The sequence below is a fragment of the Haplochromis burtoni genome, unplaced genomic scaffold (assembly GCF_018398535.1).
Source record: "Haplochromis burtoni strain Fernald_Lab_line unplaced genomic scaffold, NCSU_Asbu1 Contig_112, whole genome shotgun sequence".
NCBI lineage: Eukaryota > Metazoa > Chordata > Actinopteri > Cichliformes > Cichlidae > Haplochromis > Haplochromis burtoni.
This window is the reverse complement of record NW_024582473.1, coordinates 1301618-1318275: the sequence shown is the minus strand read 5'-3', so window position 1 is coordinate 1318275 and position 16658 is coordinate 1301618. Positions and strand designations below refer to the sequence as shown.

The window sequence follows — 16658 nt, the reverse complement described above, 5'->3', positions numbered from 1 at the left end:
CTCACTGGAACTCGCCGGTCGCTTTATTAGCAATCAGTGTGAACGATTTTGAGTTGTCGCGTTCACGGAATGACAACAGAGCTGTAGTCGTGTTGTGTTTCCTGTTGTTACCATTGAGTGAGAATTTGTTTCGAGCTTTTTGAAAAGAATTTAAATAAGAATTGAAAATTGTGTCTAACTAGATGACAACAATTTAAGGTTTTGCCAAAAGAGTGATTGATTCAGGGAGTTAGTTTTGGAGAACCAGAGTTTGTGTTTTAGCAATACAAAAAAAAATAAATAAAAAAATGCTGAACACACAGGACGAGAAAATGTGTGAAGCTGCCCTTTTTCATAAGCAAACTGCAGTATGAGACATAGACTTTGTGTGTATGTAAATATATCTCTGAAGGTAGTGTATATTGATGTTTCTATACATTGATTTCTGATTTTCCTGCATCTTTTTGGAGATGACGACACGCCACGTGAAGCTGGAAAGGCTTGATTTACATGTCCCGACTCTGTTTTTGTAACCAGTGCTGAGCTCTGGTATTATCCTGACGTTTTATGAGTGCAATCTGATAACATGCGGTTCTCAGCACTGATAAAATTGTTTTGATGTGATTGTGCGGTGTAGCCATGAGACTCAGAGGTGAATGTAGTTCGTGTTCAAAGTGTAAAAGAATTAATGTTTAGTTTAGTCTTGCACTCAAAGAAATAATTCATTTTATCTAGCCACGTATATTCCATCTAAACAAATCATGTTATGTTAATCTATCTTGATTGTGTTGTTTCAACACAATATATGTTTGTAGGTTTAACATAATATTAAAACATATTAATATTAATAACATAATATCTCACAAGGAGGCTCACGCCTCTTGGCTTGATGCCCTTCTACAGCCGTGTCTGGCTCTCCTTCTTTGACAGTGGTGGGAGACATAGTAAACATTCCAGTGGACTACCTCTGTGACCTGAATGAGCTCTTTTCTGGGGAATTAAAAGAAAAGGTTGCAAGAGTCATCAAGATGCACAGCACCATGTAAGTTTTTACGTCATTCTTTAGAATTTCGTGAGTCAACTCAAAAAAATGAAATTGGGTGGTTGCTACATGCACAAGATCCAAACTTGTAATTTGAGCTAAATAATTCCATGTTTCTATCATGTAGCATCTGTCAGCCTGTATCATGTCATCTTGTTGAGATCTAGTAAGAGCGGTTAGTTGCCTGGATCCAGCCACTCTTACTAGATTGTATCATGTCATCTCAACAAGAACAAATTAAGTTGCTGAATTTCATGCAGATGCTACATGATTTAATTCCGTTCACCATAGAAACATTGAATTATTTAGCTCAAATTACAAGTTTGGATCTTGTGCATGTAGCAACCACCCAATTTCATTTTTTTGAGTGATTTGGTCACATTATAAGAAGTGGGTAGCTTCTGAGAAAATAAATAGGCCTTAGCAAGTGTGAAAACTGTAAAGAACTTGAGGAAATAATGTAATAATAATGTTTTTTTCTTTTGTTTGTTTTTATCTATTATCACACACACACACACACACACACACACACACACACACACACAAAACTAAATAAAAGACTAAATAAAGGTGACAGAATGATCATGAAGAAAAGGTTGCAGATGCATGCACGGAAGTGATTTAGATGCACACTTGCTCCTTTACACCACTGAACACAGATAAGATCTTGTGTGCATGAAGTTACGATTACTTCACTTCACCACACATACATTTTTATTAAAATGGGGGAATGACTCATGACAAACATGTTTTAGTGGTTTTGTTTGTGCATTTATAATGCAATAGTCATTATGCAGTCTAAAGCACCTCTTTGTCTTATCTTTAGCTTTGAATACTGGTTTTTACAATAATATAAAGAATAAACAACACATACAGTCAAAACTATTCCTTTAGCGAACAGTCAAACTGACTAGAATGTGAGCATCCAAATGTGAGGAACACTACTGAAAACTACACGTGAGGCTGAAATGAAAAGAAAATATTCAGTTGTGGAAATCAGCAAAAATGTATGAACGACTATATAGAGTTCTATAAACAGTGTAAACTGTATGTAGAAAGATAGACGTGCTTTTTTGTAAGATGCTGTGTTCCTGTAGACTGTGTTCTTCATCATTGTTAGTAATCAGTCCACGACTGTTGTGTCATCTCCATCTAATGGAGTTTTTCACATGGACGGTTTCGTGGTTGAAGACAGCATACAGGAGAGGGAACAGCATACATCCATGGGGAATGCCAAGGTTCAGGGTGACAGGGTGCAAACATGACACTCAGGGGACATTTCATGTGGACCAGAGTCATCCTTTCACTATGGCCAAAGTGAGTGAAACTGGCCTGTGGTCATTTAGACTACTGGTACTCACATGTTTCTGCTCAGGTATGGGCTCAGTGGTTTTGGATTTGAGGCAGGAAGGCATGATTGCTTCGGTCAGGCTGAGGTTGAAGATTTCCCTGAATACCTCAGCTAGCTGGTCTGCACATGCCTCAAGTACACGTTCTGGGACACCGTCAGGCCCTGATGCTTTCCAGTTTCTGACTCCCCGCAGTGCACTCCTTGCCTTCCTTCTGTTCGGTCTCAGCTCCAGGTGATCCGGCTCCAACTGAGCTGTGTGTCTAGTGCCAGTGTTAAAATGAGCAAAGAACATGGTTAAGGTCCTCGGGCTGCGTGTAATTTGTTGTTGCAGTGCTCCATTATTTTTATCTGTGTGACCCTCCAAATATCTGCTTCCCCAGATCATCACTAACACATGGTCACACTGGTCAGAAACGCACACATGGGTAACCTGCTGTAGCAGCATTCCTGTTGTTTCTTCCTCTCACCAGGAGGCTCACGCCTCTTGGGTTGATGCACTTCTACAGCCGTGTCTGGCTCTCCTTCTTTGACAGTGGTGGGAGACATAGTAAACATTCCAGTGGACTACCTCTGCGACCTGAATGAGCTCTTTTCTGGGGAATTAAAAGAAAAGGTTGCAAGAGTCATCAAGATGCACAGCACCATGTAAGTTTGTACGTCATTCTTTAGATACTTTTTAAATGAAACCGATGACAAAATGAAAGATGAATAATTTATGACCCACAGAAAACTAAAGAAAGAAGTGAGTAAACAGATTTGTACTTTTTATTTTTTCCGTCTGCATGTTTATCAGAGTCCACACAGGAAAAGATCTGCTGCAAACAAACTTTCCCGTGGGCTCAGGAGCTCTATCAGCGCTACAAAACTGAAGGCAGCTGCTAGCCACCATGAAGATACATGTCTTTTAACCCATAACAACTTAATATACTATTAGTACATAATTGTTATAAAATATATTATTGTGTACATCTAACTTGCCTTTTCTTCCTGACCCTTGTGCTGCTGTAACAAGTAAATTTCCCCAATGTGGTATTAACCTCCTAAGACCCGAACTCTTCCACGGCATGCATTTTTAATTTCTCTTTGATAGTTGGGCATATTGGGGCCAGATGAACGTAAATACAAAGAATTACCAGATTTTTTTTTTTACCTTATTTTTGTCTTTAAGAAAAAATAAGAGCTACATATGAGGATATTCGTTTAGAAATTTGATAGAACAGTAGCAGTATAATGTCCTCGTAGGTGGATATCAGGCCCTTGTAGAGCAAAATTGAGTATTTTGATCTAAATAACCCAAAACGTGATGTCCACATATGTGGACGCCAGGTCCTAGGAGGTTAATAACGTTTATATCAGTCTTTGTGTTAAAGCTCTTTTACTACATAATAATCTGATAAGCTGCTGTCTGGTTTTAGAATCTCAAAGGTGTGAAGATTTGTTTGTTGTCAGTTATTGGTTATGAGCACGGGACATTTACGTTTCATTAGACCTATTTTCACTAAAGGAGACTCCTTACACTGAGGGGTTTATGTCTAGTTCTTTTGTGTATGATGTGACTTTTTCTCCTGCCTAATAACACACATTTAAACACAGCCGAGTTCTTCCTAATGGTCAGAAAGTACAAAAGTCTGAGGTAACTAGTAAACATATCTGTATTCCATCTGTTTAAATAAAAGACTTCAAGGCAGTCATCATGCACAGTGATTTCTATTTTTTAACATATCCATCATTTTCAAACATCTGGATGTTTGAAACTCCACCAGTCCCCCATCCTGACCTAAATAATCACTTTCCTGATGAGTTTATGGGCTCAATCTCTTTTTTGGGACATACTGAATAAAACATTAAAAGTATTTTCTATTTCTTTTTTTCTTTCTAAGTCCAAAGAAGAATTACCCAGGGTATGCTCAGTGAGCATGCAGTCCTCCACCTTTTCTTAAGTCGTTTGGTTTCAGAAAACCAAGATGACGACTTTGGAAACACAGACTTCAAGACTTCAAAACGAGACTTCACACAACAGGGAACAATCAGAGGATGAACTGTACATCATCCTCTGATTCTGGACTGTATTTTATGAATATGTTAATGACATACAGTGAAGAGGTCCAGTATTGTGCAGAGATGAGACCACCGATTGGCTCCAGCTGCCTGTCAGAACAAGCCATTTAGGCTTGTTATGAGGGGGAAACTACCCACAGAGGCCCAAACTGTGTTATATACCAAGCTATAAATAAGCTTTTTAATGCTGTAAAGTAATGAGTCTGTGGGGATTAGCTCCCTTTTTGGAAGTCGCCTCATGTGTTGCTGAAAGTAACTGTAACTTTTGCCACTTCCATGCTGGCATCATATTTCAGCTTGAGTCAATCATGACCCAGGCTAGCCACTTATCAATCAAAGGGTAGTTACACCCTAAAGCTTGTTATTTCTTTTTTTACATTAAAAAAAGAGCCATAATTTACAAACACACTTTATTAAAGACTGAAATTTGTTGACTGATGACATCAGCTCATCAGGAAAGTTTTTTCTGAGTCATTTCCTCATCAGCTTCCAGACACCAACTTTCCTCCTGCTGATCATTAGAAAAAAACCTAGAGACTAACTTTTACTTACAGTCTATGTTGCAGACATTTCCATCTAATGGCATGTTCCCAACCATCACAGCACAGTGTTACTGTATCATCAATGTTCTGCTGGAAACTTTCACTGGAACAGATTCAAGCATGTTATCTGATTGTTGAGGTTCTCTGACTAATACTAGAAAATCTTTATTCAAATCAATAAAAAGCACCTTGAGGTGAACCGATGCTATTTTCTGTAAACCTGAATTGAACCAAGTGTCACATGACCAATTTTAAACATGATCAGTGCATCAAATCTGCTGGAGTTCCACCGCTGAGTGAGAAACAGTTGGCACGTAAAAACATCTTGTAATTCAATATTTCTGATTCATTTGGGGTTCACATGGAAACATGAATCAAATGATGAGACAAAATAGAACAAAAAGCTGCTACTAATATTTTACTATTATTTTTTTACAGATTAATTTGCTAAACATTACTAAACATTTACAAATCAGAAAAAATGCTCTCATAGTTATCCAGAGACAAAAGGTGCTTTTCTTTGTGACATGTCTTTACAACCATTAAGAATGTGTTAAAAATAATTCATAGAAAATTTAAAAAATAGTGATTTTTTTTCATGTGTCATATTGCAACTACTAAAAAACCTAAAATGAATCATTGCAGTCTTGTTTCATGTTCATTAAGTGCTTGGTATTAGCTGTATTTAAGCATTAATAGTGATTTCTTACTACAGGCTTCATTCACTCAGGCTCTTTTTCAAACACACATTTACACACTCTGATGGACGCATCGGGGTCGGCCTCGGGGTCAGCTTCGTAACCATGTTTGGAGTGCAAAACTATTTATAAACAAAATGAAGAAATGTTGTCAGGCAAATTTTGTGAGGTGAGAAAGTGCAGCGTTTCCTGTTGAGACGCTCGGTGGACTTGATGCTGGAACCAAAAAGTTCCTGAATCTGACAAACATGACATTAAACGTTATCACCATGCATAGACTGTGCAACTGTTGACTGATAAATGTCAGCTGAAACCACAGAATCACTGCTAATTTCACAGAACTACAGCACATTGTTTCTAAAAACAGATTCTCATGTGAGAACATGCAGCTCTGAGTCAGCTTGCAAAGGGCACATAGTTCATGCAGTTTATATTGACACTGTACGATCAGGGCACAGGACTGCACATGAGCCCGAAATAATTGGACTAATTGGTTTAGAGACACTGAGCAAGTCAGAGCTGCACTGAGGGGGCAACGTGCTTTGCATGTGTAAGAACTCTGACTGCTGATGATTTGGACAATCCTCCAAATAGAGCGTTACGCCAAGAGCCGAGGCTCGAGGAACCCCTGACTGATTGTTTGCTTGTGCCGATCTAAAGCTACTGATTGAAACAAGACCCTGACCTGTTAAACCAACTGAATAATAAAGCCTTTGAATTAAATTATTATGACACGCAGTCAAAGGAAACGGCGATCGAGCTCAGACTGAAACTCCGTGTGAGTCACTGTTGATCTACAGGTTACTTTTATCTTTAGTAAGAGCTATTTCTGTGCTATGATTGGTTAGAAACCTGATTGGTACTTATCACAAAGACCATGAGATAAAAGGTATTCTTTCAGCTGATTAAAAATAAAAATGTTTTCAAATATTTTGCTGATATAAAGAAAAAATCTATAATTATTCAAAACCGAAAGATACAGCGCATTTGAGAGAAAGAGGGAAAACTCCTTTCTGTTGATAATATTTATTACTTGATTTATAAAACACACACACAACCACACACACGCAGAGGTAACATAAAGAAAATGCATAAATAAATATATAAATAATATTATAAATACAAATAAATGAAATAAATAACAGCAGTCCATCCACGTGAGCCTTTTTCCTCACTTTGCTGAAGCAACATGTTCAACAATGATTATGTGAAACCAACGGCCAATCCGGTCTCATGATCAAATACAAAGAAAAAACACAATAAATAATTTCACTCTAAATTATGCTAAAAAAAAGACAGATATGTGTATTTGTGTATTAAGGTTGGAGGCTTTTACTTTGAATAACCTTTAGCTTTACTTTTTAGTTAAAACTGTGTAGGTGAGACCAGAGCTGAGAATCATAGCTGTAATTTTATGCTGATCTGTGGAATTTCACACACGCAAATGTGTGAAATTACAGACGCACCACGCACATGTACCTAGACCCATGCGTTGTGTAATGGGTATTATATTTTACAATTTTACAATACCCAGATATGCAGTCGTTGTGTGGATTCCTCTCTGAACCACAATCTACTTCCTTGTGATAAGATCAGGGGCAACAGGCTTACAATGGAACACACAAATAGCAATCTCACACAATCTTTTCTGTTTGTCGCTGTCAGCTATATCAGTCGAGATGGTATCACGAAAGGTGCTGGGCTGTGGTTAAAAGAGTACATTCTAATTTCTCAGATCTGCCTCTCATTTACTGGGGCTGCTAAAAGGTTAGAGACATTTTACTGCAACTTTTTACTTCATCATTGTTTCAGTTTTCTCGTAATAATGATTCACTGCTTTCTTTCAAGGAAACGCCTCCTCAGAGTACACTTCAGTCACCTCGTTGACCACTCTACTGTTTTAATCACAATTCCAACATTTTGAGGCTCTGACTTCTTTTTTTTCTTGCAGTTACATTAAATATATATATTTAAGACTTTTCTGAAGTGGGGGAATGGGATGGGGGGATGACACACTGTTTTTTGTGGCTCTATAATTCCAAAATCGTTACAGATAAGGAGGAAAGTGCAAACTCCTATTCAAATTTCATGGTGAAATTAGTGTATAAATGCAGTTTTTTTGTTTCTGGCTTCACTTACAGCTGAACTTCAGAAAATGGTGATGGAATATTTTTCTGGGGCGTCAACCACAAAGCAGCACGGAGGCCAGCGACAGGGTTAAGGTATCTGCTTTTTGTGTTTTACTTCAGTCTCTTCTGGTGCAGAGCAACCCAAATGATGTTTGATGCAAAAGAGAGAAAATTTGTTCCTGTGATAACAGTTGCAGTGGTTACGGTCTGACCGACTAATGCTCGTCACACCAACACATGAACAGGAACTAAAGGTTGTGGTTAAACATTTGTCTGCGCCTGTTCATCTCTGAACTGTCCTTCACTTGTGAATAAAACAGTTTTGACTGGTGTTTGTTTCTGTTTGTTTTGCATGACTTTCCCATAGCTACTCTGTTCTGTGGAATTCATTAAATAATGCTTTCAGAAATAAATCCACACCACATGCAACCACGTTGACTAAGGCTCAGCTGTCAGTGAAGCACCAGTAAGAGCACATGTGCATGCTGGAATATAAAAATGGATAATCTGTTTTTCACAATTGAATTCAAATTCAAAGTTGCAAAGACTTATAAAAGAGTGCACTACCCACTTTATTACGTATGCCTGTTCAACTGCTTATTAATACTAATCAGCCAATCATATTGCGGTACTTTGGTGCATTTAGGCGTGTGCACGTGGTCAAGACAATTTGATGAAAATTAAATTGGGCGTCTAAATGACAAAAGAAGGTGAATTAAGGTGGCTTTGAACTTTGGCTGTTGGTGCCAGATGGGCTGGGAGCTTCTCCACACAGCCATGTCTAGAGTTCACATAGATTAGTCACAGTCTAAATAATACAAAATATCTTCTAAGCGCTTCTTTGGGTAAAAATACACTTTTGATGTGAGAGGTCAGAGGAGAAAGGCCAGACTAGCTTTCGTTGCAGTTGTCACGTTTGCTTGGCTGGAAAAAAAAATGCTGGTTTGATTCGAGCTCAAATGCTGTTTGAGGTTGTGTCAGGAAAGGCATCCTGTGTAAAACCAAATCAAACTACTAACAACTAAACTAGTTGTGGTGGCCCCTTGTGTCAAGGGAGAAGCTAAAAGCAGCCTCTTCATCTTCTTCGAGCTGATAGAAAGGCAGATACAGAAGAGTATCTCTGAACACACAACATATCAAAGCATGAAGACGATGGGCTTTGTCTGGTTAGTCTGCCTGATGGTGGACAGTGTTGGTCAAGTTACTTGAAAAAAGTAATCAGTAACTAATTACTGATTACTTCCCTCAAAAAGTAATCCCGTTACTTTACTGATTACTTATTTTCAAAGGTAATTAATTACTTAGTTACTTAGTTACTTTTTAAAAACACGATTTACAACCTGAAGAGGTGATAAAGCGATAGATCTTTCAGCCCAATTCTACTTTTTCTACATAATCCATCATACAAAATGTAATCAAGTGGAAAAGTCTCTTTTTTTAACTTGTTTTATCAGTTTTAATCTTTTAACTTTATGCATCAAGCAAAAATTTAATTATATGCAACATTCTCTGAGTTGAATAAATTAGTTTAACATTTAAACCTATTTTCTGTACATTCCAGCACATAAAATAAAATATTTTCTGTGTTTACACTCAGTCTTTCAAATAGATGCAAGTAAAACACAGCAGAAAATAAATAAAGTCAAAGACTCAGCGGTCCTGTTGCTCTATTTTCACCTGTAAAGCAGGACTGCGGTAGGCGGAGGTTTACCCTGGTGCAGGTGTGCAGCGGTCAGTGGAAGGATACGGCAGTGTCTCTGTGAGTTTCCCATTACGTATGGAATCAAACTCAAAGTAAGGTCAGTACTTCCACGCTGCACGCTCATACTCTCTCCCACAATCGATATGTGATCCATCATTGATCTGCACACAGCTGTTGTCACTAACGGCGCACTCGCTTACGTCACTGTCGTGAGACATTCTCGCAAAAAATCACGGTTTTAGTAACGCAGTAACGCAGCGTTCCTACGGGAAAGTAACGGTAATCTAATTACCGTTTTTGCAATAGTAATCCCTTACTTTACTCGTTACTCGAAAAAAGTAATCAGATTACGCATTACTGCCCATCTCTGATGGTGGATTAAGAATTTGGTTCAAATAACATGAGATCCATCCTACCTTGTCTGCTGGTGGTGGTGTCATGGGGTGTGGGATATTTTATTGGGCCTCTTAGTGACCACATCCATTACTTTTTAACCACAGTTTACCCACTGACTGACAGCTGCATCCAGCAGGATAGTTGTCGTGGTCCCAGGCTTGCCCATAAAAAACTCACAACCCTGGGTCCACACCCATGTGCCATGTCATGAAGCTCAAATCATCTGAAACTGGTTTCTTGAAGATGACAGCGCACTCACGGTACTCAAATGGCCTTCACATTCAGATGGAGAACCTTTGGGGCTTGATGGATGTGCAACCAACAAATCTGCAGCAACTATTTGATGTCAACATGGACCAAAACCTCTGGGGAATGTTTCCAGTATCTCGTTGAACCTGAGGCATGAGTGCTTGAGTCAGTTCATAAGCCAGATTGATTCAACCTGGTGTGATCAAGGTATAGCTGATAAAGTGTCAGGTGACTGTGATGTTGGGGGGTCTGGAACCTCATACCAGCAGCTGTTTATCATTTCAGTTTTTAGAAATAGAAAATTTCCATTTTGCTTCCATTGCTTCTGAGTGAAGCAGGTGCCTGTGAGTACTGTAGAGTCATGTGACTCGAGAACATATGGTAGTGAAAATGGAGTGATCGTTGTTAGTTGAGTTGAATCCATGTTACATCCTTGATGTTATCTATTTCTATACTCGAGGTGGAGGAGCTGCAGAGGTGTTGCTTGATGGGTGATTTTTAATCTATGTGTTTAAGTGACAAAGACATCTGTGTCTCTTACACTTCCTTTTACCCAAAAAGGCAAGTCACTACGACAGATCTGTTAAGACTGCCCTATTTATGAGTGTGGCAAAGCATTAAACTTTCAGATCACTTTTTAGAACGACAGCCAAAGAACATCATCACATCCAGAGTGAAGTCACCATGAAGGCCACAGTGGGACTGCTGCTTCTGCTGCTCACGGTTTATTGCTGCGCTGCTGCACGTAAGTCTGTCAGTCTGCATGTGGCTAAGGATAAATTACACCTGAGGCACTTTGATGTTTTTATTTCAATTTTCATCTAATTTAATAGTAATCATCATAAATTGCATGATTTACAAGGTTTGCATTTGACTAAATTAACCTCAGATTAGTTATGGTTTTTGGTGTGTTGTTATTTTGTGTAATTACATTTAAAAAGGTTGTTTTTTGGCTTTGGTTATAAAATATGCATGTGTAACAAAGATGCATTTGTACCACAGACATGATATTAGGTTTTCAGATGTCACTTTAACTCTGTAACATGTGGTCTATCTCAAGGATGAGGTTTTGCATGGTGTCAACTAAGATGGATTTTGCAGGGTTAGCTTGTTATCATGAGTTGTACACTCATAACTAAGGCTGTGTTTAATCACTCATAGGGTCAGAAGGCCTCTGGCTATTTTTTGTCCAGAGGCTTCTTAGCAGGTTAATCCAACTTGCTAAGATTCACGTAATTTTAACATGAAGGATGCTGAGGTCATTGAACTGATGTGGCTCTTTTTCTTTCTTCCAGCTGAAGCATTGGATGAGACAGCTCCTGGAGAATGCTGTTTCCATTTCTTTACAGAACGCATACCAGTGAAGAACATAGTCTCTGTCACCAAGACTCACAGCAGCTGTCTGGAAAAAGCATTTGTGTATGTCACCACAATGAGTAATTAGATTAATAATAACAGTTTCTGAACACAAAACAAATTGCACGAACATTTTACTGAGACACAGCGTAATATTTTCAGTACTAACTCTTTTGTAATATCCCTGCAGGATCCATACAGCCAAAGGAAGACGCTTCTGCGTGGGCCACAGTGTCACCTGGGCTCAAGATGCTTTTAACAAAGAGCAGAGCAGTGACTAACAATGCTCTTCAGTGTCCACGATCAAGCATAATAACAGGCTCTGTTATGTTACTCTTCACTGCCAGCATTTTTATAACGACTGTATTTTACAAGACGCTTTGCAAAGCATAAATAAACCCATGTGCTCTTGATTTGCTTGATATCCTCTCCAAGAATGTTTCAATTAAAAAAAACAAACAAGCATCTGCAGTTGTGGTCAGAAGTTTCATGTCGATGATGAGTGTATGTAGTGTCACATTAATTTTGGGACTTTTAATTATATTTTTTAACTCAGGAATCTCAGGACGAGTGTACACGAACTTGTGTACTGTAAGAACATGCATGGGTGTTTTTAACTTAGTGAAAGAGGTTTCATCGTGGGTAATTAAACATTAAGAAAGTTAGTGAATAGTTAATGAAGCATTAAAACCGCACAGGTCAGCCGTTTGTCCCGGGTATGAAGTGAGAAAACATTTGAAAAGTTTGTCACAACACAGACAGACGTGCACTGATGTCAGGATATCCAGCTCCTACAATGAAGCCTGCCTTCCTCACAATTTTGTACAGGTGTGAAATGCCCCTCTTCTTCGTGCCGATAGAAAATCTGCAGCAGCGTTTTGCAGATGTTGAAGGAGTCTGTGCTGACTCCTGCAAGGCTTCTCTGCCTCCCTCTGCTAGACTCTGAGTACCTTCTGCATGCGCTTGAGCTCCTGCTGATCACCAACTTTCACGTTACCTGTGATCCAGGGCTTGTTGTTAGCATAGCAACATACAGTCCTTACTGGAACAACAACATCCATACAGAAGTTCATGTTGCAATAATAATGTATACTTTATTGCTCCCCGTGGGGAAATTAATCTCTCTGCATTTAACCCATTCACTCAGTGAAGCAGTGTGCAGCCATTAATCAGGTGCCCAGGGAGCAGTGTGTAGGGACGGTACCTGGCTCAGGTGCTTCTGGGTAGCCGTTCAGTGGATTCGAACCCCGACCTTCCAACTACCTACTGAGCACAACATAGCCTGATATGGGGTCACAAGTTTTTTGCTCCTGGAACAGTACATGCTACATTTTGACTTTTTTTTTTTTTTTACCATATATTTGTGCAATTTCACCATTGGATTTTAACTGAAACAGTGAAAGGGATCAATAGATGTATAATATTAATTAAGAATTGTAGGCATTTTTATTCACAGTCCTCCATTTTCAGAGGCTTAAAGCAACTGAATAATTGAGTGAGAGCAGTTTTATGGCCAAGTGAGGTCTGTTCCTGGTATTACGTGACAAATAAGCAGTTTAATGTCTAACTTGTCTTAGAGAAGACAGAAGATTTTTTAAAAAGTGGATGATTGCAGAATATTTTCCCTCACATCTTGAGGAGAAACGTGTATCATTCTCAAACTCGACAATCAAGAGAAAGGTTCATGAATGGGAATACAGAGTTTACTGAAGGCGGCTGCAGTGAAAGAAGAGGATCTCAGGAAAGAAATTCTTTTTGTTGTGACTTTTATGGAGTAAATTACAAAAATGAACAGGAACGATTAGAAAAAGTGTCTTCCAGATTTATGAGACAGACCATCTGCCCATTCCCAGCATGATCCCTCAGGAGGCCAGCTTTTTTATGGTCAACCATAATAAAGCTCTAGTTATTTTAATCTGTGAACAGATTAAACAGCAATTTTATATTGACTGTATTTTCTAAGATTTTTTGCAAAGCATAAGTAAACCCACGATTGTTTTGCTTTCGATGCCCTCCAGGAATCTCTCTAATACTGTGGTCAGAAATTTACATACACTCATTATTGCCAGATTGAGTGTACATAAACCACAACTATATGAACACACGGAAATTTTGAATGAAAAGGATACGCTTTAATTGCAGGGTGTTTTTGAACAAATGACATTGCTCACTGGGCACATGTGGACTCTCACGGTCTAAAACTGAATCTGCCTGCACTCTGACAGTATAAACACTAGGGAGAGTAGATGTCCAATAGCTGACTTTTGAGATTTGTTGTGTTACGGAAAAATTCTAATTTATCCTCACATTTAGATTTATGTGTTTAGGATCTTACTGTATGATTTTTGTATATCTGCCTGCTTAAGATGAAGCAAGTATGTGCCAGCATGACCTTGTGAAAACTGCTTAGCTAGGCCTAATGATGTTTTACTATGTTATCTGCTAACTGTTTTGCTCAGAGGGATGTAAGCTGGGAAAGGATAGTGGGAGTCTTCTCTGTTCAGCAACAGCTGAAAGACTGTTGTAACTGAAAAGATACACGGAGTTTGTGCGGTGTTATAAAAGGGGCGCTGCAAGGTTAGAACACTCATTGCTATGAACCTGTTATGTTTTGATGTGTGTGTGTGTGTGACCTCCTGCGTGCAGTAATAAATAGCTTGATCACAGCTCCTACTGTGTTGCAGACTTTATTTACAAAGTTCCACGACAGCTGGAGCAGAAGATTCAAATTAATAAATAATATCAATAAATCTGCAGGAAGTGTGTGATGTTATCATGTCAACATGGATAAAAAAAAATCTCTCCAAATGTTTTCAGCACCTTTTTGAATCTATACAATGAAAAACGTGACACAATAAATATGGTCCAACTCAGTACAGTGTGTATAACTGTGTTCACTGAATGCATATATGTGTGCACATATGCAACCTGTGACCATCCGAGTGACGAGTTACTGTCATTGCTGATTGTAGCGGGTGCCCACTACTGCAGAGTCATTTGGCTGGAGAATAAGTAGTAACCGTGCTGTCCAGTGTAGCGAGTGATGTATTCACCATTTTTGTGACCAAACAATATTTACAAAAATAAATAAGAAAGTCAACTTCATAGTTAACTCAGTAAAAATAAACATAACTGAACTTAAATCAGCAGAAATTATGGTCACATGCACACAGCTATACTGACCTGGTCCTTTCTCCCACTAACACCAGAGTTCTTCTGCTATCCAAACAATTTCTCCTCTGAACTATTCCATGCAGTAGGTAAGACAAATGTTACCATTCTCATAAACGTATAATGCTACTCTTTATTAGCTATAAAAACTAAGGTGTAGTCAATACATATCACAACAATAAATCCAAAACAAAATCCAAATAAATTACAAGAATTCTCCCCCTTCTTGACCTGGTCGCTTCCTGTGATCTCAGACTAATCTGGACGCTATAAATACGGGGAATTGAAACTACATTTCCTCCTATTGTTCCTGGCACACGGGTAGGTTAGGTGAGTTCAAACTAGACAATTAACAAACTTGTCCGAGTTGATTTAAACCAAGATGTTACATTAAATAATCTGTAACAGTGCGAAACATAAACAAACCCGGGATAGTACACGTTTGCCTACTACAGAATACATATGAGATATGGCTAAATCAAAACAAGAATGTTAACTAAGAATATCCAGCTTTTAACTCTGAACAAAAGATGTTCTCACCCACTTTGTCACACAAACATTATAAAGGAGGTCATGATAGCTGGCATATTAATGATCATGAAACTGACCTCACGGCCCATTATTAGTCAGTGGTGCTAGTTTCAGTCATTATGCAAATGTACTGGTTATAAGGTTGGGGAACCCTGCAGTCGAGCTGAGACTAAACAAGTAATTGAATAAGCGACAAAATGTTTCTTGCACTGAAGACGCTATGTCCAGATGAACAGAATCAGCTTTGGGGGATTATAAAGAATCATACGGCAGGAATAAACAGACATTATGCTGTTACGCATGTCTTCTCAAACAAAATTACTTTCATTAAAAAAATTAAAAATGTGGTCATCGTTCTCAGCTGACTTGAATAGATGGAACATGATGTTATCTGTTTCCATAATCGATGTGGAGAAGCTGCAGAGGTGTTGCTTGGTGAGTGATCTTTAATCTACATGTTTAAGTGGTGGTGTGTCTCTTACACTTCCTTTTACCCAAAAAGGGAACTCACTATAATAGATCTGTTAAGACTGCCCTTTGTATCAGTGTGACAAAGCATTAAGTATTCAGTTAACTTTCTAGAGCGACAGCCGAAGGACATCATCACATCCAGAGTGAAGTCAACATGAAGGCCACAGTGGGACTGCTGCTTCTGCTGCTCACGGTTTATTGCTGCGCTGCTGGACGTAAGTCAGTCAGTCTGCTTTTAACTGGGGATAAATGCCCTCTTGAATGTTTTTATTAGATTTTTATCTGATTTTATTAGTAATCGTCATAACTTAAATGAGTTACAAGTTAAAAACTTTTACTGTTTATTGTGAATGAACTTCACATTACGTGGGTGAGGTTATTACAAAACTTCAAAAGGGCGATGAGTTATTTTAAAAATTCATTTTCAAATGTTTTGAGTTTGATGACAAAACACGTTAAAATGTTACGAAGACAAACTTTTGCTTTTATCACATACATGACGTGAGGTTATGTATGTGTTTACTTTATGACCGTTTGATCCAGATAAAAAAAATAAGCTGTGGCATTTTTAGAAACGAAGTGACAGTTTGACCTGAACAACAGGTCGAAAGATAATAATCAGAGGAAGAAAGACTTTATTTTTGTTCTAAAGAAAGCATATATATATATTATATGTACAACACTACTGGGTCACTAACAAATTACACATATAGCTCATCCATGGAGAGCAATGCCATGAAGCTCCCAGCACACAGTTTTGTGACCTGAGCGCTCTGACAGTGTTAATGTCATTGCCTTTCTATTTAAAGACTGAGTTCCAGGCTGAGTGCTCAACACCTTTGACACATGCTGCTATGAAACTGAATTTTTTACTGTCTTTTTATTTTTTTCTTTCAGCTCAAGGAGTGTTTGAAATGTCTCCTGGACAATGCTGTTTCAAATTCTTTACTGGAAGGATACCTCCGAAGAAAATAGTCTCTGTC

At 38.4% G+C, this 16658-nt stretch overlaps 2 protein-coding genes across 2 annotated transcripts in view; both read left to right on the top strand.

The window, feature by feature from the left end:
* Nucleotides 1-10787: 10787 nt before the first annotated feature.
* On the top strand, nt 10788-11967 carry LOC102294269 (C-C motif chemokine 4 homolog). The gene is made up of 3 exons (XM_042223456.1): nt 10788-10891; nt 11442-11565; nt 11693-11967. The coding sequence occupies exons 1-3, from the start codon at nt 10831-10833 to the stop codon at nt 11781-11783; spliced, it is 276 nt and encodes a 91-aa protein (XP_042079390.1). The 5' UTR covers nt 10788-10830; the 3' UTR covers nt 11784-11967.
* A 3758-nt stretch (nt 11968-15725) lies between these two features.
* Nucleotides 15726-16658, top strand: part of LOC121814974 (C-C motif chemokine 4-like) — a gene marked incomplete in the record, with an annotated part of 6287 nt that continues 5354 nt past the window's right edge. The window contains 1 exon segment of the mRNA XM_042223481.1: nt 15726-15890. Within this exon segment, the coding sequence (XP_042079415.1) occupies nt 15830-15890 (61 nt within the window).

Coding starts and splice junctions, on each gene's coding strand:
- LOC102294269 (XM_042223456.1), top strand. CDS start 10,831: ATGAAGGCCACAGTGGGACTGCTGCTTCTGCTGCTCACGGTTTATTGC. Junction 10,892..11,441: donor TTATTGCTGCGCTGCTGCAC/GTAAGTCTGTCA, acceptor TCTTTCTTCCAG/CTGAAGCATTGGATGAGACA. Junction 11,566..11,692: donor TGTCTGGAAAAAGCATTTGT/GTATGTCACCAC, acceptor ATATCCCTGCAG/GATCCATACAGCCAAAGGAA.